The 27,708-nt window shown below is 38.7% G+C and overlaps 1 protein-coding gene and 1 pseudogene across 43 annotated transcripts in view; one reads left to right on the forward strand and one right to left on the reverse strand.

The window, feature by feature from the left end:
* Window positions 1-27,708, reverse strand: part of ATXN2 (ataxin 2) — a 100,475-nt gene that overhangs the window by 65,380 nt on the left and 7,387 nt on the right. For all 42 annotated transcript variants that reach the window (XM_081036446.1, XM_081036431.1, XM_081036429.1 and 39 more), the window contains exons 2-3: window positions 1,319-1,355; window positions 68-127 (exon numbers count right to left, since the gene is read on the reverse strand). In XM_081036446.1, coding sequence (XP_080892572.1) covers window positions 68-127; window positions 1,319-1,355 — 97 coding nt within the window. The remainder of the gene's footprint in view (window positions 1-67; window positions 128-1,318; window positions 1,356-27,708) is intronic.
* LOC308492515 (RNA transcription, translation and transport factor protein-like) lies at window positions 3,014-4,640 on the forward strand (annotated as a pseudogene). Its single transcript has 2 exons — window positions 3,014-3,199; window positions 4,104-4,640. The product of its transcript is annotated as an RNA transcription, translation and transport factor protein-like (transcript).

A 27,708-nucleotide genomic window follows, 5' to 3' on the forward strand; every position in this document is an offset into this window, starting at 1 on the left:
TTTAATTTTGTGAAATTACTTTATTCCACTCCCAAAGCAGTTTCTCCCCAAAAATCTGATCACTTACAACAACTGACGTAAGTATATGAACCATTCTCATATTTGCATAGATTCCATCAAAAGAAATCTGGAATATTAAGAAAACATATTATTAGCAATCAGTATTTATCCTTGTATAAACATTAAGGTTAACATTTATTTTGCTACAAAACATTTAGTTAGGTTTGTAATACCGTACGTTTTGCTTCCTTAGAGAATAGAAGCTTAACTTTTCAAAAGTGAAATCAGTCATATCAACTAACAATACTTTGACTATCCATGATACAAAAAAGCAAAAGTGAACTTGCATGTATAAGGAAGACAAAACCATAGGAACAGAAGACAAATCAATGGTTGGGGGAACAGGGTTTCCTACAAAGTGGCATGAGGGATTTTTGAAAGTGATGGAGCTGTTCTATTATCTTGACTTGAGTTGGTGGTTACACGATTGCATACATCAAAACTCTCAGACCTGTACACGAACTAAAGAGGGTTAAGATATCTTAGTAAATAAATGGGGCGGAATCGGGGCACCTTTGTAGAAGACCCTTGCTATCTTCTCTCAGCATACTTTCATCAGTGACAGTGCTCTAGGGACTAATCAGCCACACAGCTCCTTATTACATACTACACAGTGTGTGCCCTCCTGATTCTAAAGAAGAAAATCTGTCCAATAAAGACAAAGTCTCCAAAATTAGTGACAGCTTCTTATTTATTTCTTCTATCACATGGAACTTACAACTTCTCCCTTTTGAGCCCAGTTTAATTTCACTGATAAAGTTCCAAAATTTAAAACCAAAAGGCCCTAGCCAAAGGAAAAACATGAAATATATGATAGCACATTAATTCAAAATCGAAAACCTAAATAGCTGAGCAAACTCCAGTTCTGGTGTCCCACTTATCTTTTAGGAGTTACTCATTTAGATTTGCCTTCAGTTATTCACAAAAGAACAAATGACTTATTACTATGCATGAAAAATATCAATTTTACTTTTTATGCAGAGTCATCATCAAAAACAATACATACAGTTAACAATTTTGATCTAGAAAGGATATTTCATACAAAATTCAAGATAAGGAATTTTTTCCCTTGCTTTTGGCCTATGGTTTAGAAATCACATTTGAGACCCCCTCCCACTTGGGAGCTCTGACCCTTTGCTTTTAATAAACTATCCTCTTTACCAAAAAATAAATAAATAAATAAATAAATAAATAAATAAATAAATAATCACATTTTAGTTACCAATTTTTCCAAACAAATAACATTCAAGTTACTTACCGAAGACTGAGGCAGTCCTTTGCTATTGTTTCGACCTCTGAAAAGATTAAATATTATTTTTATTAAATTCAACAGGCTAAACAAGCTAAAAAATATTTTCAAATTTAAAATATCTTATATTTCCAGGTTCGACAATTGAATTTACTTAGAACAAATAGTTCAATAGGGAAAGTAATAAAAGACAGTGGTATAAAGGGGTGGAGTGCAGAAAGCACTGATTTCCATTGATCTCCCAGGTGGTTGGACACCCAAGGAGAATGTCGCATATCATACATAGCAGCAGTCTCCGAAACTGATAAAAGCCCAAATTCATTCTGGTAGTTTTCTTTTTGGATCCACTCAGATTATGCTTTACTTTTAATTCTTTTTCTTTAACATTTTGAAACAAAGTATCCTAACATTTCATAATAACAAAACTTGAACCACAAAAAAAGCCAAGATTACATTCTAGTCCTAAATGTACTTATAAGATGGGTCAGATTTAATGAAACAATAATATCCAGGATTCCAAGCTTTTAATAGTTAAAATATGAGGTTAAATTGTGGTTCAAAATGCCAAATTAAAATCAAGAAACTTATAAAAATAATACAGAATTCATAGTCCTTCAAAATAATACAGGAGGAAATTGATGGGGTTGTAATAAGCCTGGCGTGAGTTGGTAAGTGTTGAAGCTAGGTGACAGCTAAAGAGGGGTTAATTATATCATTCTGCCTGCTTTTTACAATTTCCCTAACTAAAACAAAAAGTGCTGTCTGATGTGATGCAATCGGAGCCTGGGTTTAATCAAATTTGCAAATCTTCCACTTTACAGGAAACATGGAGTAGAAGAATATATTAAGTGAGACCATGAGGTTACAAATCAGTAAATCCAGAATGTGGTTAATTCAATATAACCAGTGACAGTTTCTTCAACAAATAAATGGCATCAGGAAGAAAAACTAAATGGAGGGAGAAAAAATTTGTATAAATTTAAAGATAGACATAAATCAAAAGTTAACTGTGACTTCCCAATTTCAAGACATTACAAAGCTACAGTAATCAAAATAGTGTGGCACTGGTGTAGGACTGACATAAAAACCAGTGAAAAAGAATAGAGGCCAGAAATAAACCCCCACATATATGGGCAATTGATTTTTAACTAGAGGGTCCAGACCATTCAACGAGGAAAAGATGATCTTTCCATATGATTCTGCAAAAACTGAATATCCACGTGCAAAAGAATAAAGCTGAACCATTACCTTACATGACATATAAAAATTAACTTAAAATGAGTCAAAGACCTAAATTTAACAGCTAACACTATCAAACTCTTAGGGAAAAAAATAGAAGAAAATCTTCATGATCCTGAATTTAACAACTATGGCACCAAAAGCATAGGCAACCTAAGAAAATAAACACATTAATAGATAAAGGACTTAATGAAAATTAAAAACTATGTGCAAATGATGCTATCAGAGTGAAAAGACAACCCACAGAATCGGAGAAAATATTTGCACATCACATACCTGACAAGGGGTTAATACCCAGAATACATAAAGAACTCCTACAACTAAACCACAAAAAAATACAACCTAATTCAAAAACGGACAAGACTTGGCCCTCTCGCTGCGTCTCCAGTGCTTGTGTGCAGGCACCTCTTTGCCTTTCTCCCAGCAGAAGCCCGAAGCCCGGGGAACCAGAGAGAGGCAGGGACGATGTTCCGACACAAGCTGAGGGCCCTTGACTACCACGACCCTGCTGGCTTCAACTACAAAGATGAAACAGAATTTAGAAACTTTGTTGTCTGGCTTGTAGACCCAAAAATCAGACACTAGAAGACTGAAGACAGAGGTTAATTTAAGAAACATCCACAGCAGTGACTGGTCCAAGTTCTTTGAAAAGTATCTCAGGGAGGCCAGATGGCTCAGTTGGTTAGAGAGCAGTGCTCTTAATAACACCTCGGTCGCCAGATCGATTCCCCCATGGGCCAGTGAGCTGCGCCCTCCACAGCTAGATTGAAAACCATGACTTGACTTGGAGTTGATGGGTCCTGGAAAAACAGTTCCCCAATATTCCCCAATAAAAATTAAAATCAAAAAGGCATCTCACAGTGCTCGCTTCAGCAACACATACACTAAAATTGGAACAATACAGAGAAGATTAGCATGGCCCCTGCTCAAGGATGACATGCAAATCTGTGAGGGTTCCATTTTTTTTTTTTCCAAGTCAAGTTGTTGTCCTTTCAGTCTTAGTCGTGGAGGGCGCAGCTCAGCTCCAGGTCCAGATGCCATTGCTAGCTGCAGGGGGCGCAGCCCACTATCCCTTGCAGTACTCGAGGAATCGAACTGGCAACCTTGTGGGTGAGAGCCCACACTCCAACCAACTGAGCCATTTGGGAGCTCAGCGGCAGCTCAGCTCAAGGTGCCGTGTTCAATCTTAGTTGCAGGGGCCAGAGCCCACCATCCCTTGCGGTACTTGAGGAATTGAACTAGCAACCTTGTGGTTGAGAGCCCACTGGCCCATGTGGGAATCGAACCGGCAGCCTTCGGAGTTAGGAGCACGGAGCTCCAATCACCTGAACCACCGGGCCGGCCCCCATATTATTAAAAGGGATCAAATATATGGTAATGGAAGGAGAACTGACTGCGGGTGGTGAATACACAACATGATGTATAGATGATGTATTACAGAATTGTACACTTGAAACCTACGTAACTTTACTAACAATTATCACCCCAATAAACTTTATTTAAAAATATTTGGACTGAACCAATAAAAAAAAAGAAAGAAATAAAAGTATCTCAGATATGTTAATCGTCCTTTCAAGATTCAAGATGACAAGAAGCAATTGACTGGCTTCTTGGTTTAGTGATTAGGCTTGAATATGGAGATAAGGCTGAAAAATAAAAGGACGTGGTGGTACCTTATAATATAAAAAATGCTGACAATGCAACTAAATATGCAGAGCCACTGATCAATTTGGATGTTAATAATCCTTATTTTAAGGCTAGTGTAATGGCTTTGGCTTTCTTCACATTCAGCATGGTGATTACCTGATAATGCTTTAAGGCAATTCGCATTTGGATCCAGGAGAGCCTGACACAGGATGCAGTTGCTAAAGCAAATCACACAAAAGAGGGCTTGTCTATTGCTTTAGACAAGCATATTCTTGGTTCCGACATGGGAGATGCAGATCTTGAAGAAGCTGCTCAAATTCTGTGATTGCTGCATATGGAAGAGCTCAGGGAGCTACAGACAAAAATTAATGAAGCCATAGTACCTGTTCAGGCAATTACTGCCGAGCCAAAGGCCGACCACAGCCTGGGGAAAGTTGGCAGATGAACATTTCAGGATTTCAGCCTCTCACCTGCTTAGTACAACTGCGAACCATGTACGCTCTGGCATGCGTTTGGAAATCAAATGTCACATTTTTGAGTGTAGAATCTTAGAAAATTGACTATATTCTAGAAATTTATCATCATTGCTTTTTCTTTAATAGAATTTGGGAAAGTGAAGAAAAACAAATGGGCAAGACTTCAATAAACTTTTCTCCAAAAAAGTTACATAGTTACCCAAAAAGCACATGAAAAAGATGCTCAATATCACTAGTCATTAGGAAGCTGCAAATCAAAACCACTTCACCTCTACTAAGATAGCTATTATAAAACAAACAAAAAAACAGAAAATAACATGTTGGCAAAATGTGGAGAAATTGGAACACTTGTGCACTGCTTGTTTGTGGGATTGTAAAATGGTGCGGCTACTGTGAAAAACAGTATCACAGTTCCTCAAAAAAAATTAAACATAGAATTACTATATGATCCAGCAATTCCACTTCTGAATATACAGGGGATGCGAAAAAATATATAAACAGTTTAAGAAAACTGTGTTAAAATTGTAATAATATATCGAAAACAAAAGATGAATACAGGTCACGTTTGACTTCTGCAATGACAAGAGGTGCTCAGAGTTGTTCCCATCAGCGTCCAGACACTTCAGATGACAGTGAACTACTGTTTGAGCAACACTGACCAGTGTCCACCTGTATATATTTTTTCTGGCACTCCCGGTATACCCCAAAATATTGAAAGCAGAGATTTGAACAGACATTTGTACACCAATGTTCATAGTAGCATTATTTACAAAACACAAAAAAATTGAAATGTCAACTGAAAAATGAACGGATAAACAATCTGGTATATTCGTAAAATGAAACATTATTCAGCCATAAAAACAAATAAAGTTCTCATACATACTACAACATGGATGAACCCTGAAGACGTGCTAAGTGAAATAAGCCAGACGCAAAAGGACAACTGTTGTACAATTCTACTTATATGAGGTATGTTAAGTAGTCAAACTCATAGACAGAAAGTAGCATGGTGGATGCCAGGGGCTGGGGGATGGTTGGAATAGGAAAAACTGCTTAATGGGTATAGACAGGGCTTTCTTTTGGGGTGTAAATGCTTTGGAACTTCACAGAAGTGGTGGTACCACGACAATGTGAATGTACTTAATACCACTGAACTACACTTAAAATGGTTATACTACTCAGCCATAAAAAAAGATGAAACATTGCCATTTGCAACAACACAGATGGATCTTGAGAGAATTATGCTAAGTAAAATAAGTCAGATAAAAAGGACAAAAACTGTAAGAGTTCACTCATGCGTGAGACATAAAACCAAAAAAAGTAAACGAACAAAAAACAAGCAAAAAAAGGACTCATAGATACAGATAAGAGAATGGTAGGGAGAGGACGAAGAGGGCAACGTGAAGGAAAGAGACTAGACTTTGGGGGGTGAGTACACAGTAAGAGTATACAGATGTATTATAAAGTTGTATACCTGAAACTTACATGTTATTAACCAATGTTACCCCAATAAATTTAATAAAAATAATTTTTTAAAACGGTTGAAAGTTTTTTGTTATGCACGAGGTCGGACAATTAAGTTTGCGAACTCATCCTAGAAAAAGTGCTATATACCTCATTGCTGAATATCACACCTTCGAAGTCCTCCCTTTGGGAAGCTATGCACTGACGCCAATGCCTAGTCCACTCTTCAACGCAATTTTGGAACTCTTTCCGGAATGGCCATCACAGCTATCGTCCTATTAACCTTGATGTCCTAAATGTCATCAAAATGTCTTCCTTTCAATGTTTCCTTTATCTTCAGGTAAAGAAAGAAGCCACTGGGGGCCAGATCAGGTGAGTAGGAGGCTGTTCCAATACAGTTATTTGTTTACTGGCTAAAAACTCCCTCACAGACAGTGCCGTGTGAGCTGGTGCATTGTCGTGATGCAAGAGCCATGAATTGTTGAAAAGTTCAAATCGTCCAACTTTTTCACGTGGACTTTTCAGCACTTCCAAATAGTAAACTTGGTTAACTGTTCAGTTGGTACAAATTCATAATGAATAATCCCTCTGACATCACAAAAAGACTAGTAACATAGTTGCAACAAGTTCGCGAATCTAATTGTCACACATATTTCACGTTTAGAAAAACCAGGTAAGGGGCCGGCCCGCTGGCTCAGGCGGTTAGAGCACCATGCTCCTTACGCTGAAAGCTGCCAGTGGGCAATTCCCACATGGGCCAGTGGGCTCTCAACCACAAGGCTGCCAGTTCAATTCCTGGAGTCCCGCAAGGGATGGTGGGCTCCGCCCCCTGCAACTAAGATTGAACACAGCATCCTGAGCTGAGCTGCCGCTGAGCTCCTGGATGGCTCAGTTGGTTGGAGCGCATCCTCTCAACCACAAGGTTGCCGGTTTCAACTCCCGCAAGGGATGGTAGGCTGCGCCCCCTGCAACTAGCAATGGCAACTGGACCTGGAGCTGAGCTGCGCCCTCCACAACTAAGACTGAAAAGACACAACTTGAAGCTGAACGGCACCCTCCACAACTAAGATTGAAAGGACAACTTGACTTGGAAAAAAGTCCTGGAAGTACACACCGTTCCCCTTCCCCAATTAAAAAAAACAAAAAACAGTAGTTGTGATCAAAGGCAATTGGTAGAAGATTGATAGAATAATTGGTGATACAGGCTTAACTGTATAAAAAATATCCACTCTAAACTGTCTATAAGAGAGATATTTTAGAATCAAAGATACAAATATATTGGATGGAAAAGATACATTGTGCCAACAGCACAAAAATGGAAGCTTCAAAGTTAATTTCGTATGACATTTGTACTAATATACAAAATAGACTAAAACCAAAATGTTAATAAGGAGCGACGTTTTATAACGATAAAAGAGTCAACCCATCAGGAAGAAGGAAGAGGCATTCTACCCCTTTCACATGGCTTCTGGGCTATGGAAGATGAACTTTGCACAGTAAGATGAACTCCTTCACTTTGACAGCTCATCTCACGCTACATCTCTCCTCTTCATACTACTGATCAGACAACTGAATTCCCACTAATAAATGTAGAAGGAATAATGGAATTAGGTCACCATTTGTTAACTACCATAGTAAGAACAATTTAAGGCAAAAATCGCCAATGGATACTAAATCTAGTAAAGTACAGTGTTTCTCCAAAAATAAGACGTAGCCGGACAATTGGCTCTATCGCATCTTTTGGAGCAAAAACTAATATAAGGACCGGTTTTATTTTACTATAAATTAACATAAGGACCGGTCTTATTATACTGTAAGACGGGGTCTCATATTAAGTTTTGCTCCAAAAGATGCATTATAGCTGATTGTCTGGCTAGGTGTTATTTTCGGGGAAAGAAAGGTAGAAATACGGTGTTTATATAGTCACAAAGTAATTCCCTACAACAAAGTGATTAACAACAATGTGAAAAATAACTTTTCTTTTTATTAGGGTGGGGACCGGCAATGTGGTTTTGTTTTAATAATTTTTTAAATCAATTTCAGGTGTACAAAGCAACATAACAGACATTAAAACCCCTCATAAAGTGATAATCCACCCCCCAAGCTACTACCCCTCTGACATCTTATATAGCTGTTACAATACCATCGACTATCTTCCCTATGTTGTACTCCACATCCCATGATATATACTTATATATTTAGTTATAGTTGACATTCAACATTATTCTACTTCAGCTCTTCAGGTGTATATAGCACATTGGTCAGGCATTTACACAGCCTATGATGTGATCCCCCTGATAAGTCCTGTGCCCATTTGGCAGCTTACATGATCTTTACAACACTGTTGATTATATTTCCCATGCTGTATAACCAATTTGTATTTCTTAATGCCTGCACCTTTTTCACCGTGCCCCCAACCCCATTTCCATCTATCAACCTGATAGATCCAGTACTTACCTGGCACCATACCTAGTTATTACAATATTGTTGACTATATTCCTTATGCTACCATGTTTTCCCGAAAATAAGACCTAGACAGACAATCAGCTCTAATGCGTCTTTTGGAGCAAAAATTAATGTAAGACCAAGTATTATATTATACCCAGTCTTATATCCACAAGGTTGCCAGTTTAATTCCTCGAGTCCCGCAAGGGATGGTGGGCAGTGCCCCCTGCAACTAAGATTGAACAAGGCACCGTGACCTGAGCTGCCTCCCAGATGGTTCAGTTGGTTGGATCGCGGGCTCTCAACCACAAGGTTGCCGGTTCGACTCCCGCAAGGGATGGTGGGCTGTGTCCCCTGCAACTAGCAACGGCAACTGGAGCTGGAGCTGAGCTGTGCCCTCCACGACTAAGACTGAAAGGACAACAACTTGACTTGGAAAAAAGTCCTGGAAGTACACACTGTTCCCCAATAAAGTCCTGTTCCCCTTCCCCAATAAAATCTTTTTTAAAAAAAAATAAAAGAAAAGAAAAAAGGATGAGACATTCAAACTAGAGGTTCTAACTTGTGTGATAATGGCAAGAAAAATAAACAAAAGGCACAAAGATTGAACAGGAAGAAGGAAAATTATGTTTAAAGACAACATGATCATTTATGCAGAAAATCCTAAGACAATATATGAAAAAGCTACTATGAATAGTAGACCTTAGCAAGACTAACTAGAAATGGACCAATGACCTAACCATGAAAGGTTTAAATAAAACTTTTAAAAGAAAATAAGGGAGAAAATCTCCATGACTTAGTTAGAGATAGATTACAGACACAACAGAAAAAATACAAACCATAAAAGCAAAAAATTGATAAATGAAACTTCATCAAATTTTGAAATATTCTATTATTTGAAAGACACTGTTAAGAAAATAGAAAGTCAACCACAGACAAAATACTTGTAAAACATATGTCTGATAATGGACTTATACCCAGAATATACAAAAAATTCATATAACTTAATAAAAAGGTAAGTAGCCCAATAAATGTGCAAAGATTTACATAGTCATTTAACCAAATATGATTTATTGGATAAAATTAAAGACTGACACTACCAACTGCTAGAGAGGATGCAGAGCAACTGAAACTCTCACACACTGCTGGTGGGAAAGGAAAACGGAACGGCCATTTTGGAAAAAAGTTTGGCAGCTTCTTATGAAATTAAACATACAGCCTAGCAATCCCATTCCTAGGTAATTATTCAAGAGCAATAAATGTGAATGCTCTAAGCGGGTTTATTCATAATAGCCAAAAACTGAAAACAGCCCAAATGTCCATTATCTGGTGAATGAATAAACAAACTGCTGTAGTACAGTCAGGCCTCTGTATCAGTGGGTTCCACATCTGCAGATTCAACCAATGGCAGATCAAAAATATTTTTAAAAGTTAGGTTGTTGCTGACGTGTACTATGTAGTTAGGCCTACAATGGTTGTGTCTGTACTTAAATGTACAGACTTTTTTTTCCTTGTCATTATTCCCTAAACAATACAGTATAACAACTATTTACATAGCACTTACAGGGTATTAGGTATTACAAGTAATCTAGAGATGATTTAAAGTATACGGGAGGATATACATAGGTTATATGCAAATACTATGCCATTTTACATAAGGGACTTGAGTATCCACAGATTTGGGGATGGAGCGGTATCCTGAAACCAAATTCCCCATGGATATAGAGGGAAGGGGGACTGTACATCCTTAACAATGGAATACTAGTCAATTATAAAGTTAAAAATTACTGACACATGCTGCCCACATGGATGAAATTTCAAAAGTACTGTTTTAAGTGAAAAAAGCCAGACACAAAAAGCTACATAATACAGGATTCCATTTATCTGACATTCTGGAAAGGTAAATCTATAGATACAGAAATCAGATCAACGACTCTCAGGGACTGAGGGTGAAAAGAAGGGATTTAACATAAAAGCACTGAAGGAATTTTACAGGATGGTATGTTTAATGACTCATTAACATGACTCTACACATTTGTGAAAACTCAAAAAATTTTACACTACACAAGGTGAGTTTACTATTCTATAAATCATACCTCAAAAAACCTGCCACTCCTCAAAATAAAGGCAGAAGGTCCAAAAAAACACCTAAAACGTACACATAAAAAATAATTGAATTTTGTGGTATGCAAATTATAACTAAATAAATCTGGGTGTTAAAAACTCAGTACATTGTATATTTTAAATTGGTGAATTTCACTGTATGTAAATTACATCTCAGTAAAGTTTTTTGTTTGTTTCAGGCGCACAGTGTATTAGTTAGATATTTATATAATTTATGAAGTAAACCCCCATAAGTCTAGTACCCATCTGACACTATACATAGTTTTTACATAAAGTTGATTTTTTTAAAAAAGAGACAAAAAAATATGAACTGACTGGACATTAAATAATACTCAGGAATTAATGTTAATTTTTACATATGATAATGGTATTTTTTTAAAAAAAAACTTCCATTCTCTTACAGAGATATATATTGAAATATTTACAAAAGAAATGACACGTCAGGAACTGCTTCGAAATAATCTGGGGAAGCTACAATATGGTACTGGCATAAGGACAGATACACAGATCAATGAAATAGTATTAATAATCCAGAAATAAACTCTTACATTTATGGTCAACAGGTTTTTGAGAAGAGTGCCAGAACAATTCAATGGGGGGACAGAAAGGGGGGAGGAAGAGTCTTTTCAAAAAATAGTGTCAGGACAAGTGGATATTCATATGCAAAAGAAGAATGTCCCAGTTGGGCCCCTCCTCATACCATACATAAAAATTAAGTCAAAAATGTAAATATAAGAGTTAAAACTATGAAACTCTTAAAAAATAGAGTAAATCTTGGATTTGGCACTGGATTCTTAAGACATGACACTAAAAGCACAAACAACATATGAAAAAATAGATGAATGGAACTTGATCCAAAAAGAGCTTTTCAGTTGCGAAGGACAACACCAATACACCAACAGCAGAAGAAACAAATATTAGGGGACTGTAGATAAATACTACTGAAGAGATCTCAGGCATTCCCTAACCCAGGAAACCCAAAGCACCAGGACCCCAAAAGGCAATGCTTAAAAACAGAGGGCATACTAAAACCCAAAGGGCTACTCTACCACTTTTCAGACAACTTTGTTTAAAATTCTGACTCAGCCACTTACGTGGCCCAGGAAGGTTACTTAACCACTCTGGTCCCCAGTTTGCTTATCTCTAAAATGGAAATAAGAAAAGTCACAAGGTTGTTGAGTATCAAATACCATAACATGCAAAATACACACACACACACAGCCCAAACTTAATACATTATACATTTTTAAATGTAGGGTTTATTGTATGTCAATTACCCCTCACTGGAGTTGTAAAATAAAAGAGGCTAGCATAGACGAGCCCTCAAAAATTGCCATTTTAAAACTTCGTATTTAACATATATTTATAAAACGAGTAAGGTGAACACAGCCTTCCCTTCAGGCAGCTTACATTTCAGAGGTTATGTCTAGGACAGAAAGTTCAAAATGTCTATTTTCGTATGTACATTTTATCTGTCTCATTCACCACTGAAATTAACAACTAAAAACATATACTAACAGATTTCCAGTCAAGATGGTAGAGTAGGTAAACACTACCCTCCTCCCACAACCACATCAAATTTCCACTAAACTACAGGACAACCATCACTGAGAACCACCTGAAGTCTAGCAGAACAGCGGTCTTACACCTAAGTACACAGTAGAAGCAGCCACGTGGAGAATGGTAGGAGGGGCAGAGATGCCAAATGGGCTGGTCCCACACTCTCGTTTGAAAATTGAGAGGGGTACCTTGGCTGGGGAGGTTCCCTCTGAGGAGCAAAAAGTCCCAGCCTCACACCAGGCTCCCCAGCCCAGGGTTCCAGTGCCAGCAAGAGAAGTCCCCTTAACTTCTGGCTGTGAAAACCACCAGAGATTGTGGCTGAGTGAGCGGAGGGCTGCTGGAGTCCCAAGTGCTCCTCTGAAAGGGCCCGTAGACAGACTTACACGCGGATGGACTCACTCACTCTGAACTCCAGCACTGGGGTGGCAGCTCGAAAGGCGCCAAGGACAGACTGGGAGGAAATGAACTGTCTAGCTTCATGGCAAGGGCTGGAGCGGCAGCTTTGTCCCAGACAGATGTGCTGGCAGAAACCATTGTTCAGTTGTTGAGCTTTCCTCCTACCCAGCTACACACAAAAGTGGGTGCCATATCTGAGTCTACGGAAGCATAGCTAAGACCTCTGCCCTGCCCTGGTGACTCCCTGGGACCCCACCACACTCAACTTGTGGGCCCACCCAAGATACTTCCAGTGGCTTGTCTATTCAAACAGCCTCTCGTGGCTCAAACTATGGACTTTCCTAAACTCTCTCAAGCTTCACAATCCCCAAACGAACAGTGTCTGGCCTCGGCTGGCCCCATATCTCTTGTTAAGCAGCCTTAAACCCAGCACTAGCCTCAGCCAGCCTCCGTTTGCAGCTTAGCCTCCCCTGGGCACTTCCAAGTCAAGCACAAGTGGCAACCATCTGCAGAACACTCTGAAGCTCATACTAAGTGGCCCCAGGCAAGGTACAGGTAGCAGCTGACTTTGGCCAGCACCAGAGCCCCTCTCAAGAGACCCCAGAACCAACACACCTGGTGGCCAGCTTCAGACCACACAAGAGCACTACCCAACCACCTCCACAAAAGACACACCCAAAGGGCACGCTCTGCAGGAACCAGAGCCCTGCTGAAGTGAATCCTGCTCCCCATAGGGTCAGCCCATGCACAACAGTGCCTCCATTGTAGCCATGGCCAGTCTTCACAACCAATCAGCCTGAGAGTCAATCTCTCTCTTTGATATGCCAAGAGCAATCAAGGCTCAACTACAACAAGGGAGCACACACAACCCACACAAGAGACACACCTGGAGAACCCGGCTCAGGTGACCAAGAGACTGCACTACTGGGCCCCACACGATACCTACTACATAAGGCCACTCTACCAAGACTGGGAGACATAGCAGCTCTATCCAATACAAAAAAAACAAACACAGGGAAGCAGCCAAACTGAGGATTCCCAAATAAAAGAACAGACCAAAACTCCGGAAAAAGAACTAAACAAAATGGAGACAAGCAAACTGCCAGGTGCAGAGTTCAAAACACTGGTTATAAGGATGCTCAATGAAAACGTCAACAGAGAGATGAGAAATATAAAACTGGAGATAGAAAACTTTATAAAAAATAAAGTCAGAATTGAAGAATACAATAACTGAAATGAAGAATATAACAGAAGGAATCAACAAATTAGATGCAAAGGATTGAATCAACAATTTGGAAAACAACATAGCAGAAAACACCAACTTAGAACAGCAAAAACAATCCAAAAACTGCGGATAGTTTACAGGGCCTCTGGGACAACATCAAGCGTACCACATTCTCATCATAGGAGTACCAGAGGAAGAGAAAGAACAAGGAATTAAAAACCTATGACCAAAAACTTCCCTAACCTGGGGAAGGAAATAGACATACAAGCCCAGAAGTGCAGAGGCCCTAACAAGATGAACCCAAATAGGCCTACACCAAGACATATCATAATTAAAATGCCAGAGAGAGAATCTTAAAAACAGCAAGAGAAAAGTAGTTACCTACAAGGGAGTTCCCATAAGACTGTCAACTGATTTCTCACCAGAAACTCGGTAGGCTGGTAGGGATTGGCACGAAACATTCAAAATAATAAAAAGCAAGAAACTACAACCAAGATTACACAGCAAAACTATAATTTAGAATCAAAGGACTGATAAAAAGCTTCACAGACAAGAATAAGCTAAATGGGGGCCAGCCCCGTGGCTCAGGCGGTTGGAGCTCCATGCTCCTAACTCCGAAGGCTGCCGGTTCAATTCCCACATGGGCCAGTGGGCTCTCAACCACAAGGTTGCAGGTTCAATTCCTCAAGTCCCACAAGGGATGGTGGGCTCCGACCCCTGTAACTAAGATTGAACATGGACATGGCACCTTGAGCTGAGCTGCCTCCCGGATGGCTCAGTTGGTTGGAGCGCAGGCTCTCAACCACAAGGTTGGCAGTTCGATTCCTCGAGTCCCGCAAGGGATGGTGGGCTGTGCCCCCTGCAACTAGCAACGGCAACTGAACCTGGAGCTGAGCTGCGCCCTCCACAACTAAGACTGAAAAGACAACAACTTGAAGGTGAACAGCACCCTCCACAACTAAGATTGAAAGGACAACTTGACTTGGAAAAAAGTCCTGGAAGCACACACTGTTCCCCAATAAAGTCCTGTTCCCCTACCACAATAAAATCTTAAAGAAAAAAAAAAAGAATAAGCTAAAGGAGTTCATCATAACCAAGCCAGAACTATAAGAAATGTTAAACGGACTTCTTTAGGAATAAAAAAAAAATTAAAAATATGAATGAAATGGCAATACCTATGTATCTGTCAACAATAACTTTAAATGTAAATAGATTAAATGCTCCAATCAAAAGATAGCATGGCTGAATAGGTAAGAAAAACCAGGCCCTTATATATGCTGCCTACAAGAGACTCACTTCAGATGGAAAGACACACATAGACTGAAAGAGATGAAAAAAGATATTTCATGAAAACGGAAACAAACAAACAAAAAGCTGGGGTAGCAATACTTATACCAGACAAAAGAAACTTTAAAACAAAGGTTATAACAAGAGACAAAGAAGGATCCAGTAATTCCACCTCTGAGTATTTATTTAAAGAAAGCCACCCAAAACACCAATTCAAAAAGACATGTGCATCCATATGTTCATTGCAGCTTTACAATAGCCAAGATATAGAAGAAACCTAAATGTCCATTAATAGATGAATGGATAAAGAAGAAGTGGTACATATATACAAGGGAATATTAGCCATAAAAAAAGAATGAAATCTTGCCACCTGCAACAACATGGATGGACCAAGAGGGTATTGTGCTAAGTGAAATAAGTCACAAAAAGACAAATACCATATGATGTCACTTATATGGAATATAAGTGGAAATTCCACTTATATGTGGAATCTTAAAAACAATATAAACAAACAAAACAGAAACAAACTCATAGATACAAAGAACATTTTGATGGTTGCCAGATGGGAATGGGGTTAGGGAGATGGGAGGAAGGGGAAGGAATTAAGAAGTACAAATTGGTAGTTACAAAATAGTCATGGGGAATGTAAAGTAGACCATAGGGAATATAGTCAATTTGGTATGTATGTATGGTATGTATGGTGTCAAATGTGTACTAGATTTAGCACGGTGATCACTTAGCAAATTATATAAATGTCTTATTACTGTGTTGTACACCTAAAACTAATATAATATTATATGTCAACTGTAATTGAAAAATTAAAAATATTTTCAAAACAAATACATATACAAACAATCCTATACCACTCTTAATAACTGAAATACATTAAATAATCTAAGAATTCTCCTTTCAAAAATCTTGGGGGGAGGAAACCATGCAATTTCTGCTGGTACTGTCATCACATAATGTAATTATAGAACTTTTTCCTTCTTCATTTTTCACCATTCTGCTCACTCATCACCATCTTTCAACAATATACCTCTATATGTCATTTGTTACTTTCTACAACTATTTCAAAAGGCCTGGGTAAGAGATTTATACAACCAAATTTCATTGATCCAGATTTGTAGAACCAGACTAGTTGTATAGATGTAACTAATAGTTTTTTTAGCATAGTAAGAATACTACATACCTCCAAACCCCTTCCAGTAAAGTTGTACTAATGCTCTTCCCCCAGATATTCACATGGCCGACTGCTTCTTGTTATTTGTCTCTGCAGTTAAATGTCACCTCCTCAGAGAGGCCTGCTCTGACCACCCCATCAAAAGTAGCTCCCCAATCACTCTTATATCACCACTTTAATACTTAAGTAATATTACTACATCATACTGCTTACTATCTAAAATTTTATTGTGTGTTCATCTGTTTACTTTCTGTCTCCATCCACCCTCCACCCCCAGAATATAAACTGCATGAGGGCAAACACATCTAATTCCCCACTGTGTGCCCAGGTCTTGCTTAAGAAGAGAGCTTGGCACACAATAAGTACTCTTAAATTGCAGAATAAATTAAGAATATAGTATAGTTTTTGTGAATTATGACAACTATTGACTAATTCAATTTCTCTTTATAGTACAGAAAAACTACAACTGTCAGGAGAAAAGACAACTAAAAATTAGAAATCTAATTGGAGCTCTTCTAGTTAACTCAAGTCAGTTATTTTGTTCTTCCAATTTCAGGTTTTTTTATTAAAAAAGGGAAATTCTATAATTAATACTTATTGAATAATTATTTCCTCACTGAAAAGATGAGTCAAATAAGATGGCAGCGGGGAGCAGGCCATGACAACCCACAGTTTTTTTTAGCAAACTGAGGTGGTCTGGCAACTCTCAATTTACACAGAACAACTACCAGATTAACCTTGTCACATAATCACCTAAAATCAATGTTTCAAAACAACTACCATTCCCACAAGAACTAATTTCACTTGTCTGCAAACTGCTTGCATTCAAATTCTGGCCCCTATTATTTCCCAGCTCTGTGACATTAACCTATGACTTCGGCTCTTTGTGTCTCAATTTCAACATTTATAAAATGGTGATTAAAAATAGTACCTTCTCAACAACAGAAAAACGGTATCTTCTCATAAGGTTGTAAAAATTAAATAATATTCCATACGGATAGTTTGGTTAAGAACAATGTCTGGCACATTAAGTAATAATAATTGTTAGCTAATACAATTATTTTCCTCATATTCCAGCACACACTAGAATTATAAAAATAAATCTCTTCACATGAAGCTTTATTTAAAGGAAGAGATAAGGTGCTTGATCATAAAGACACGCACAATTAGATATGACCTAGACACACCAAAAGCTCCACAGGACTCAGATAAAAACCGATCTTGGGGCTCAAGTCCAGTGCTGTCCAACAGAACTTTCTGTAATGACAAAAAAAAAAGTTCTAGATCTATGCTGCCCAATATGTTAGCCAGTAGGCACATGAGGTGGCTGAACATTTAAAATATGGCTAGGGAGACTAAGGAAGTAAAATTTTAAATTAATTTTAAATTTCAATAGGCAAATGTGGATGAACAGTCGCCACCGTATTGGACAGCGCGGTTCCACTCGTCTCCTTGAGCTTTGCCAGCACCAGGCACTACCCACCTTCCAAAGCATTCATCCTCTCTGGCTAATGCATCAACAGTGCTTCCTTCCAGTGAACCCAAGACTGCCATGGTTTAGCCATTAGTCATTAATCTTTCCTGAGGCCTCAGAACAGATTAATCCCCTCCAAAATGACAAGTGATAGTGGGGAAGAGGTGAGTGTAGGTGAAACAAAATGAGCCATTTTGTGGTAACTGCTGAAGGTGAGTGACAGATACACAAGGCTCATTATTCTATTTTTTGTTGAAATTTTCTATTGAAAAATTCTTATTAGTATTCATTTCAAGCTTACTTCATTTCTTCGTTAACTACAAGAGCCTCCAAATCTCTCTCCCTGCTTTCAGTAAGAACCTCCTGCAATTCTTCTACAACACTATGAGTCAAGTTTTTCTCCACACACCATGTTTATAGCATCTCTGCGCTTCAGCACAAACTTTTCCCTGCCCGGGACTTCCTCTTTTTTTCCCCATGGCCTCACTAAAAACTGACTATCCTTTTGCAAGGTCCATCTCAATGCTCACCAGGTTCTTAAGCTTTTCCCCTTCACTATGCACCCAAGGCAGACACTCTCTCCCTCCTCTGAGCTATCAGTCGACACTACCTGCATGCCTACTTCCCCCAGTACACAAGGGCACTTAGAAGCAGAGATGTTTCATTCCTCTCTTAACTGTCCCAGTCTGACAGCTTCCAATTTTTACTGAATTAATGAACAGTATACATACAAGTTCAATGAAATGCTAAACTGTATCCACTCACACGGCACTATTCAAAACCCAGCAACACCACTTTTCAGCCTTAACTTGCTCATGCAGTTTTTCACTGGTTTCCAAACATGCTAATAACAACAGCTAGGTTACTAAGCACTTACTACACGCCAGGCATTGATTTAAGCACTTTACACATACACTTTTCTTTAATCCTCATCATCCCCATTTTACAGAGGAAGAAACTCAAACAAAAGTGAAACAACCTGCCTTCCATCACAACCTGAATAAATTGTTATGGGACTTTGGACAAGCCATTTACAGTTCTTGTTCTGTTAAGTTAAAGAGGACAAGATAGGATGATGTCAAATGCAAGCTTCCAATTCTAAAATTCAGATTTGAGGCAGGGGAATAAGATGCCAAAGAAAAAGAACGCTATGAAAGTAAAAGTAACAAGGCGTTCTCCATAAAATAGTTTGAGGGAAAACATGAACCATTTTATTCCTCTAGTTCACAGCAAACTACTATGGAAAAACATGGAACGTGTTCTCAATTAAGAAAACTGACTTATATGGGACAACCTAAGTTCTATAGGTTTTAATAAAAAGAAAAATAAATGCGAATTAGTTTCATGGAAGACTTGGGCTAGATCCTATTATGAAAATGTGGAAAGGCAGAAATGATGAAAGCACAAACAGGGTTGAAAGTTGGTACCTACAGAAGCAATGAGAAAGACCATCTTGATTTAAATGGGGATTATATTTTGAAGAATTGATGGGAAACATGACTAGAAAGATAAAATGGGGTTCTATATAAAGGGTCAGCAAACACCCAGTCCTGTGACCTGTTTTCATATGGCCAAGAGCTAAGAACGCTTTTTACAGTTTTAAAGGGTTAAAAAAAGGAAAACTATGCCCAAAATAGACTATATAGCTTGCAGAGCCTGAAATACTTACTATGTGGCTCATTACAGAAAAAGTTTGCCAGCTCCTGGGTTAGATCATGGGAAGCCTTGAAGGTGAACAGAACCTCAGGCTTGGGTGACTTGTGGTTAGAGGGGTGACCCAACAGAAGTTTAAGTCTCATACCAAATGGTAGACTAAGTTAAACTGGAGGGCAAAATGAATGGTTGCAGTGATTAAGAATTAAATGTGGGCCGGCCCAGTGGCTCAGGTGATTGGAGCCTGTGCTCCTAACGCTGAGGTCACCAGTTCGATTCCTACATGGGCCAGTGAGCTGCACCCTCTACAGCTAAGACTGTGAACAATAGCTCTCCCTGGAGCTGGACTGCTGTGGACTGCCATGGGCTGCCGTGAGCAGCCAGAGGTGGGAGTGGGCTGACGAGTGCTGCCAAGGGGCTGGGGAATGCTGCCACCAGCTACCATGCGCTGCCAGGAGCGGCCGGCAGCTGGCGGCAGCTGCCATGAGCCACTGTGAGGTGCCGACCAATGACCCACCAACGACCAACCTCCTGGCGGGGAAGGAGCGCGTCTCATTAATACCAGCATAGGCCAGGGAGCTGTGTCCTACACAACTAGACTGAGAAACAACGGCTTGAATGAGGCAAGAGGGAAAGGGGGAAATAAATAAATAAATAAATAAATAAATAAATAAATAAATAAATAAAGGCTAAAAATATTCAAAAGAATTAAATGTAGAGAATCGTCTAACATGATAAATAATCACAGCATAGCCAGAAATTTCCCTAAAGCCACAGAGGACAGGAATCATTTCCTTAAATATTTAATACCTTTCTTTTTGGAGGACTAAAGTGTGCTGCTGACATCTTAGCCCCACAGCCATGCAGCCTCTAACATGACTTAGACACGGTGGAGATGGAAAAGGGGGTTCTACATTCTCATTTTCCTAATGAAACATCGTAAGTGGTGTTTGGATTTTTAAGATCAAGCCACAAATGCCTTTGCCCACGATATAGTACTACTACTTACTTCAAATTAATTACGGGTTACCATTGACTATGATAAAATAGGCAGGTGCAGAAAACCAACCACCACTTATAACACTGTCTCCAAATTTTAACATAAAAGCCATAAACTTTTGGATCCAGACTCATTTATAAATTGAGAACTGCCAGGACTAAGGCATGGGTAATTGAAACTATTTTATGGATAACAATGACTGAATTGTTTCTTCACTGATTTTTATTGGCTTTTGTTTTGTCATAAAGTGACACAAGAAGCAGTGGAGCACACTTATTAAAGGCAAAATCTTTGAAGTCTCACAAGGTTAGAATCTCAGCTTCATCACTTCCGAGCTCTTTGACCTTGGGCAAGGTCCTTCATTTCTCTGAACCACCTCTTCCTCTGTAAGATGGATATGGCACTACCAACCTGACAGGCTGGGCTGTTGTAAGGATTAAAGGATATATAAGTAATGTACTTGGCACAGTTCCTGAAACCTAATAGGCACACAGTAAATGATAATTATCATTATATAAATAGAAAGTTCTCCATAAACCGTTTTCACATCACAGATATCCGAACTTTTTTTTCCTTTAGAAAAATGGCTACTACCATCACGTGGCTCAGAAATGTTAGTTTTTTTCTAACATGTTTTATATGGGAAAAATTTTTATAATAGAGTTCTTATTTATTCTCTGACCGTATGGATTGGGTTAAAAATATGCACACTTCCTTAACATTTATAGACTGTGAATAACTAATTCCATATCTGTCACAAATGCAAATTCCCCATTTTCTTCTCCATTTTTCACCCTAAGGAATCTGTTGAAGTATGTTCCTTTACCCAGTGAAGCTAGTGGCTCAAGTTCTTTGTCAATTAAAATAATAAACTACAGTTGACCCTTGAACAACACAGGTTTGAACTATGTAGGTCCACTTATATGTGAATTTTTAAAAGTAAATATGTACAGTACTGTAAATGTTTAAAATTTTATTAACATTTCTTCTCTAGCTTACTTTATTGTAAGAATGCAGTATTAATACATGTAACATATCAAATATGTGTTAACCAATTGTTTATGTTATTGGTAAGGATTCCAGTCAACAGTAGGCTATTAGTAGGAAAATTTTTGAGGGAGTCAAAAGTTATACATGATTTTTGACTGTGCAGGTGATTGGTACCCCTAACCCCTGCACTGTAACATTCCTTAAATCCATCACCAGTTTTCTTCTTCTGTCCTCACTTGTATATACCTTTCCAGAGATCGTAAATACAAGTAGAGTAAGTCATTCTATCTCTGCCACTTTCTAGCTGAGTAAATATAAACAGGCCACACTTAGTCTCCCTGGGCCTTAGATTCCTCATGGGTAAAATGGGATGGGGCAGCATATTATCTAATAGGATTGTGTGATAATCAAATGGGGGGGGATTGTATATACACACATATATGCCCTAGTAGAACAGAAAGCTCATGGTGGGGGTCCACTAAATAACTGTTGTTCCCCTCCCTTTCAATTATGACCCTAATCAGCTTTCACAAGCTAAGACCAGGAGGCTTCTCAAACATACTGATTTCTGTGACTTACCAGTGACTGTCCCTAAAGCATTAAAAGAAATAAGACCGTTAGCAACATATCAGACTAGAAAGCAGTTTTCCCTCCTCATCTAAAAGACTTCCTTCCAATAATTAATAAAATAGAAGCAAGCATTAGCAACTCAAAACACATCATGAGGTAGCAGGGGTGATTTGAACTTTCTGCCCTGTCACCTCCATGAGCATATGAGCTCCAGGAAAGGAGACCTTATCTAGCTTGTTTACTACTGTGTCCCCAGAGCCTAGTGAACAGGAGGTACACACACACACACAAAGTGTAACTATGCTATGCTGCCTGTAAAATGAATGCCATGTTCCTCTTGAGGTGACAGCTTTTCCATGGCAGGGTAAATACGTCTGCTTGATAATGAAACCAATGTGCACATAACCCACAAATAATTTACCATTTACTAAGTACACAAAGTTGTAGAAGGCACTTGTCCCTGTCCTCAAGATGTTCTAAATCTAGAAGGAAGGCAATGCAAATACAGAAGCTCCTTTACTTCCAAACAAGTTAGATCCCAAATAGTCTGTCACCAAAGATGAGACACAAATGACAAACAGGCACAAGAAAAGATGTTCAGTATCATTAGGTACTGAACAGAAATTGTATTTGAATTGTAAAGAAATACAAATTCAAACCACAATGAAATGCCACTGCACAGCCACCAGAATGGCTGGGATTAAAGATTAACATACCAAGTGTTGCCAAGGAATTGGAGCAATTAGAAATCTCATACACTGCTGAGGGGAATACAAAATAGTACAGTTATTTTAGCAAATAGCTTGCCAATTATCTTCAAAATTAAATAAATACTTGCCATTCAACTCAGAAATCCCATTTCTACGTATTTAACCAAGAGAAAGGTAATCGTGATCACACAAAATCCGCATATAAATATGCATAACAGGTTTATTCATAATAGCCAAAAACAGCTAACTCAAATGCCCATCACATGATGAACAAACTGTGGTATATGCACACAATGGAATGCTCCTCAGCACTAAAGATGAAGATTCTGTTACATGCAGTAATATGAACGAACCTCAAACCATTATGATCCATCCATGAGAGAACCCAATCACAAAGGCTGTATGCTATATGGTTCCATGTACATGACATTCTAGAAAAGACAGAACTATAATGACAGGAAAAGATCAGTAATTGCCAGGGTTGGAGAAAGGGGACTAACAAGAGGCACAAGGAAACTTGATGGGGTCACACTGTGATTGCGGTGGTGGCTACACGACTTACGTTTGTCAAAACTCAAGAACCATACACTAAAAAGTGAACTTTATATAAACTATATCTCTTAATTAAAAAGCAATCTACCACAATAAGGAATAACTGTCTAGTAATTTGAGCTAAATAGTGCATTGAGCAACGGAAAAAAAATTTTTCAAGACTCTTCTATATATCCATGTCCAAAATGGACAGGAGGAGGTTTTGAAGCTTGAAGACCCAATATATAAACATTCCACTGGGCATCTCTTCCCAAAAGATAACCGTCTCTTAATGATGTCCTCAGGTGTCACTGGAGACGCGTCAGGCCCTTTGATCAATGGACTGGGACCCTGCAGCACTACTTGTAGGCCTTGATAAAGGCTTCAGCAGCAGCACTTCAGCTACTTCACCCTTCTCCCAAATTAGTGTCTTTAGCTGCAAATGTCCAAGTTTTCCCATTTCATTCATTAGTTATTTTTATCTTTTGCAGATTATTACTAAAGATGGTACTTTTTAATCTCTGTCCTTTGGCATAATTCATCCTGTCCCAAGCCATCATTTCCTTACTACTTAGTTTTTTTACTCTCTCATTTCTACAATGAAATGCTTTATTCAGACACTGTCAATACTCACTACTGCTGCACCTGCTGACTGTAAGAGCTTTAACAACAAAGTTCAAATACAGTAAACTCAGAATTTAAAAACGACAGGAATGGTTGACTGTGAAATGACCACAAAGAAACAAAGAAGCCATCTGTTGGTGGGGTTAAACTCACTTTTGTTCTGGGCTGTAGCTCTGCTCCCATCTCAGAGTTCACCGTAAGGATACAGTCTGCACTTAAATACAAGGCACTGTGCACTGAACACCATAGAAAAGGTACCTGCCAAAACCACCGGAAGAGGAAGGAATCACCTTTTCCTAGGGTAAATATGGTGAGACACTGTAAGAGAGGATGTGGGCTAAGCCTTTGAAGATTTATGTTTAAGAGGAAGAGATGACTAGACTGGAAGAATTGGATTGATGCTGGTGAATAAATACAGTGTGCACAGTCTGTGGAGGGACTTGACCATCAGGCTGAATAGTCTGGAGTAGATTCAGCTAGTAATGAGAGCCACTAAAAGTTTCTCAGTAGAAAGGGGACATGATGGATGACGTTTGGGGAGACTGTTATGGCTGTGGAGTATGCACGAAGTATCTGAACATGAAGTGCACAGGACACTTGCTACTCTACAGGCAGCAAATATCCTCTGGTACCTACCACAGAAACATTCACCCCACCCCTTCTCTAGCCACATCCCTTCTCTAAAGCCACAGGAAATCTCGGAATCCTCTACATAACACTCCAATCAATCAGAATTAGCATAGAGGTGAAATCTATTTGCCGTCTAGGTTAAGGATAGTCACAGAGGAAAGGAAAGGAATGCCTGGTAGAAACATTACAGAGAAACTTCATTTTGAACTCAAATGGCTAAGTTAAAAGGGACTAAAGAGACACTCTTTCACTTGAAATATATGACAGAAAACAAAAACCAGCAAAGTAGAGCTTTTGCTAACTGGAACACTTAGAAAATGATTTTTTTTCTGAATAGGGATCTGGTCTTAGATTACTGAATAAACATCAAATTTTTTAAATGTCTTAATATATTAGAAAGAAAACGGGGGCCGGCCCTGTGGCTCAGGCAGTTAGAGCTCCGTGCTCCTAACTCCGAAGGCTGCCAGTTCGATTCCCACATGGGCCAGTGGGCTCTCAACCACAAGGTTGCCAGTTCGATTCCTCCAGTCTCGCAAGGGATGGTTGGCTCTGCCCCCTGCAACTAAGATTGAACAAGGTACCTTGAGCTGAGCTGCTTCCCGGATGGCTTAGTTGGTTGGAGTGCGTGCTCTCAACCACAAGGTTGCCGGTTTCGACTCCTGCAAGTGATGGTGGGCAGCGCCCCCCGTAACTAGCAATGGCAACTAGACCTGGAGTTGAGCTGCACCCTCCACAACTAAGACTGAAAGGACAACAACTTGACTTGGAAAAAGGTCCTGGAAGTACTTACTGTTCCCCAATAAAGTCCTGTTCCCCGTTCCCCCTCCAAAAAAAAGAAAAGGGAACAAGATTCTAACCCTGCTATGCAGCCAATGATGGGAGAACTTTGACAAACAATCTCTGTGGCCTTGGTTTCCTCACCTATAAAGAGAATGACAACTAAAAATCCACCAGAGCCATTTCCAACTCCAAATTTGTATGATTCTGAAAGACTGAGGGTCTACTATGTACCAAGAAAAGAATGTAATAAAAATGTAGTATCTCACTTCTTACAGGTATTCTTTCCCCCTTTAGTAGATACAAAAATTGAGCCTGAGAGTGAGTGAATGACTTGCTCATCCATCCATCCATCCATCCATCCATCCATCCATCCATCCATCCATCCATCCATCCATCCATCCAAACACCTGACCACTTACTAAGTGCTAAGCATTGTTCCAGGAGATTGGGATACAGCAGTGAAAAACAAAGTTCCTGCCATCAAGGACTTAAATTTTAGTTACCAACTCTAGCCTAGATCAGGGCCAGATAAAATATAAGATGGCCAGTTGAATTTGAATTTCACATAAATAATGAATAATTTTGTCCCACGCAATTTGGGACATATTTATACTAAGAAATTAGTCACTGTTTGTCAGAAATTCAAGTTTAACTCAGTATCCTGTATTTTTATGCTAAATCTGGCAGTGCTAGCCTAGACATAACTGCAAAACCCTTCCTCAATCCTGTTACTGGATCTCAGTGCATCTAAATATTGACTTTGACTATACCAATGAAAAATTACAGTTTACATTGCAACACACTATATATAAATAAACCGAAACAGAAGTTCTTTAAAAATTCTTACCCTTAATGATGCAACGCATTCTAACATATTTTTTCTTTTTTTAACATTTGCCATTATTTACTTTTATTCTTAATTTACTGAAGAATAATTTATTTTTTAAATTAAAGTTTATTGGGGTGACAATGATTAGTAAAGTTACATAGATTTCAGGTGTACAATTCTGTAATACATCATCTATATATCACATTGTGTTTTCACCACGCAGAGTCAGTTCTCCTTCCATCACCATATATTTGATCATGTTCTTTCTCATTTTTCTAAAAATGTTTGCCATGACCCACTGAAGTGATTTTACAATCTACTAAGGGGTGATAATCTGCTGTTTAGAAAACACTTCTTTGAAAGATATGAAAAACAAGTTCTTATGAGTCACCCTAAGAGCCCACCAACTAACTACCTTGTGTTATAAAATAGTGATGCCTCGAGGGCCTAGTAGGGCATAGAGCTATAAACTTAGGAGTCAAAACTCCCAGGACGGTATACAGTCATGCACTGCGTAACAACATTCCAGTCTACAACAAACCGCATACACAACCGAATATACATGTACAACGGTGGTCCCATAAGATTAAAATGGAGCTGAAAAATTCCTATCACCGAGCACCAAGTATTACTCACATGATTACACTGATGTGTTAATGCTGATGTAAACAACCCTACTGCACTGCCAGTCACATACAAGTACAGCACATACCATCACAGTAGTAGGCTTCACTATGTAGGTTTGTGTAAGTACGCTCTATGATGTTTGCCTAACAACGCATTTCAGAACGTATTCCCATCGTTAAGTGGCTCATGACTACTTTTTGAGCTCTTTTGTCTGTTTTTTATAATTCTTCCATCTCTTAACTTTCTATCACACCATTATTATTTCTAGATGCTGTCAATATGTTTGCCTCTAAGTTTTATCTTTCTACTTGCTGGCAATCTGTAAATCAAAAAAAGCAAACCATGCAGAATCACATGTAAAGTGAAAGCAAACAAATTCTGAAAGAGGCGCTGAGGATCTCTCCTTTGTATAATCTACAAACTTCACTGCAAAGACCTTAATTTTTTTGTCTACCTGATTTTCAAGTACCATGTTTCCCCAAAAATAAGACCTAGCAGGACAATCAGCTCTAATGCATCTTTTGGAGCAAAAATTAACATAAGGCCTGGTCTTATTTTACTATAAGACCAGGTCTTTAATATAATAATATATACCAGATCTTATATTAATTTTTGCTCCAAAAGACACATTAGAGCTGATTGTCTGGCTAGATCTTATTTTCAGGGAAATATGTTATGTTTCAGGAATGAAAACAGTTAATTACACAAGGTCCACAAAAAATGTTTCTGAGCCCCAAAAGAAAAATGCACGATTTGGTTCAAAACCAGCCTTCAAAACAAAACTGTAAGATTAATCTTATTTACAAAGATTACTGCTAAGAATATTTTTTAACATGATTTATAAAAAGCAGTATGAATATAAAGTGGCAGTCACGGATACTGACAACACTGTTAGATAAATCCTCTCTAGTTACCCTGTTTCCCTGAAAATAAGA

This window comes from Rhinolophus hipposideros (genome assembly GCF_964194185.1).
Source record: "Rhinolophus hipposideros genome assembly, chromosome: 24".
NCBI classification, from domain to species: Eukaryota; Metazoa; Chordata; class Mammalia; order Chiroptera; family Rhinolophidae; genus Rhinolophus; species Rhinolophus hipposideros.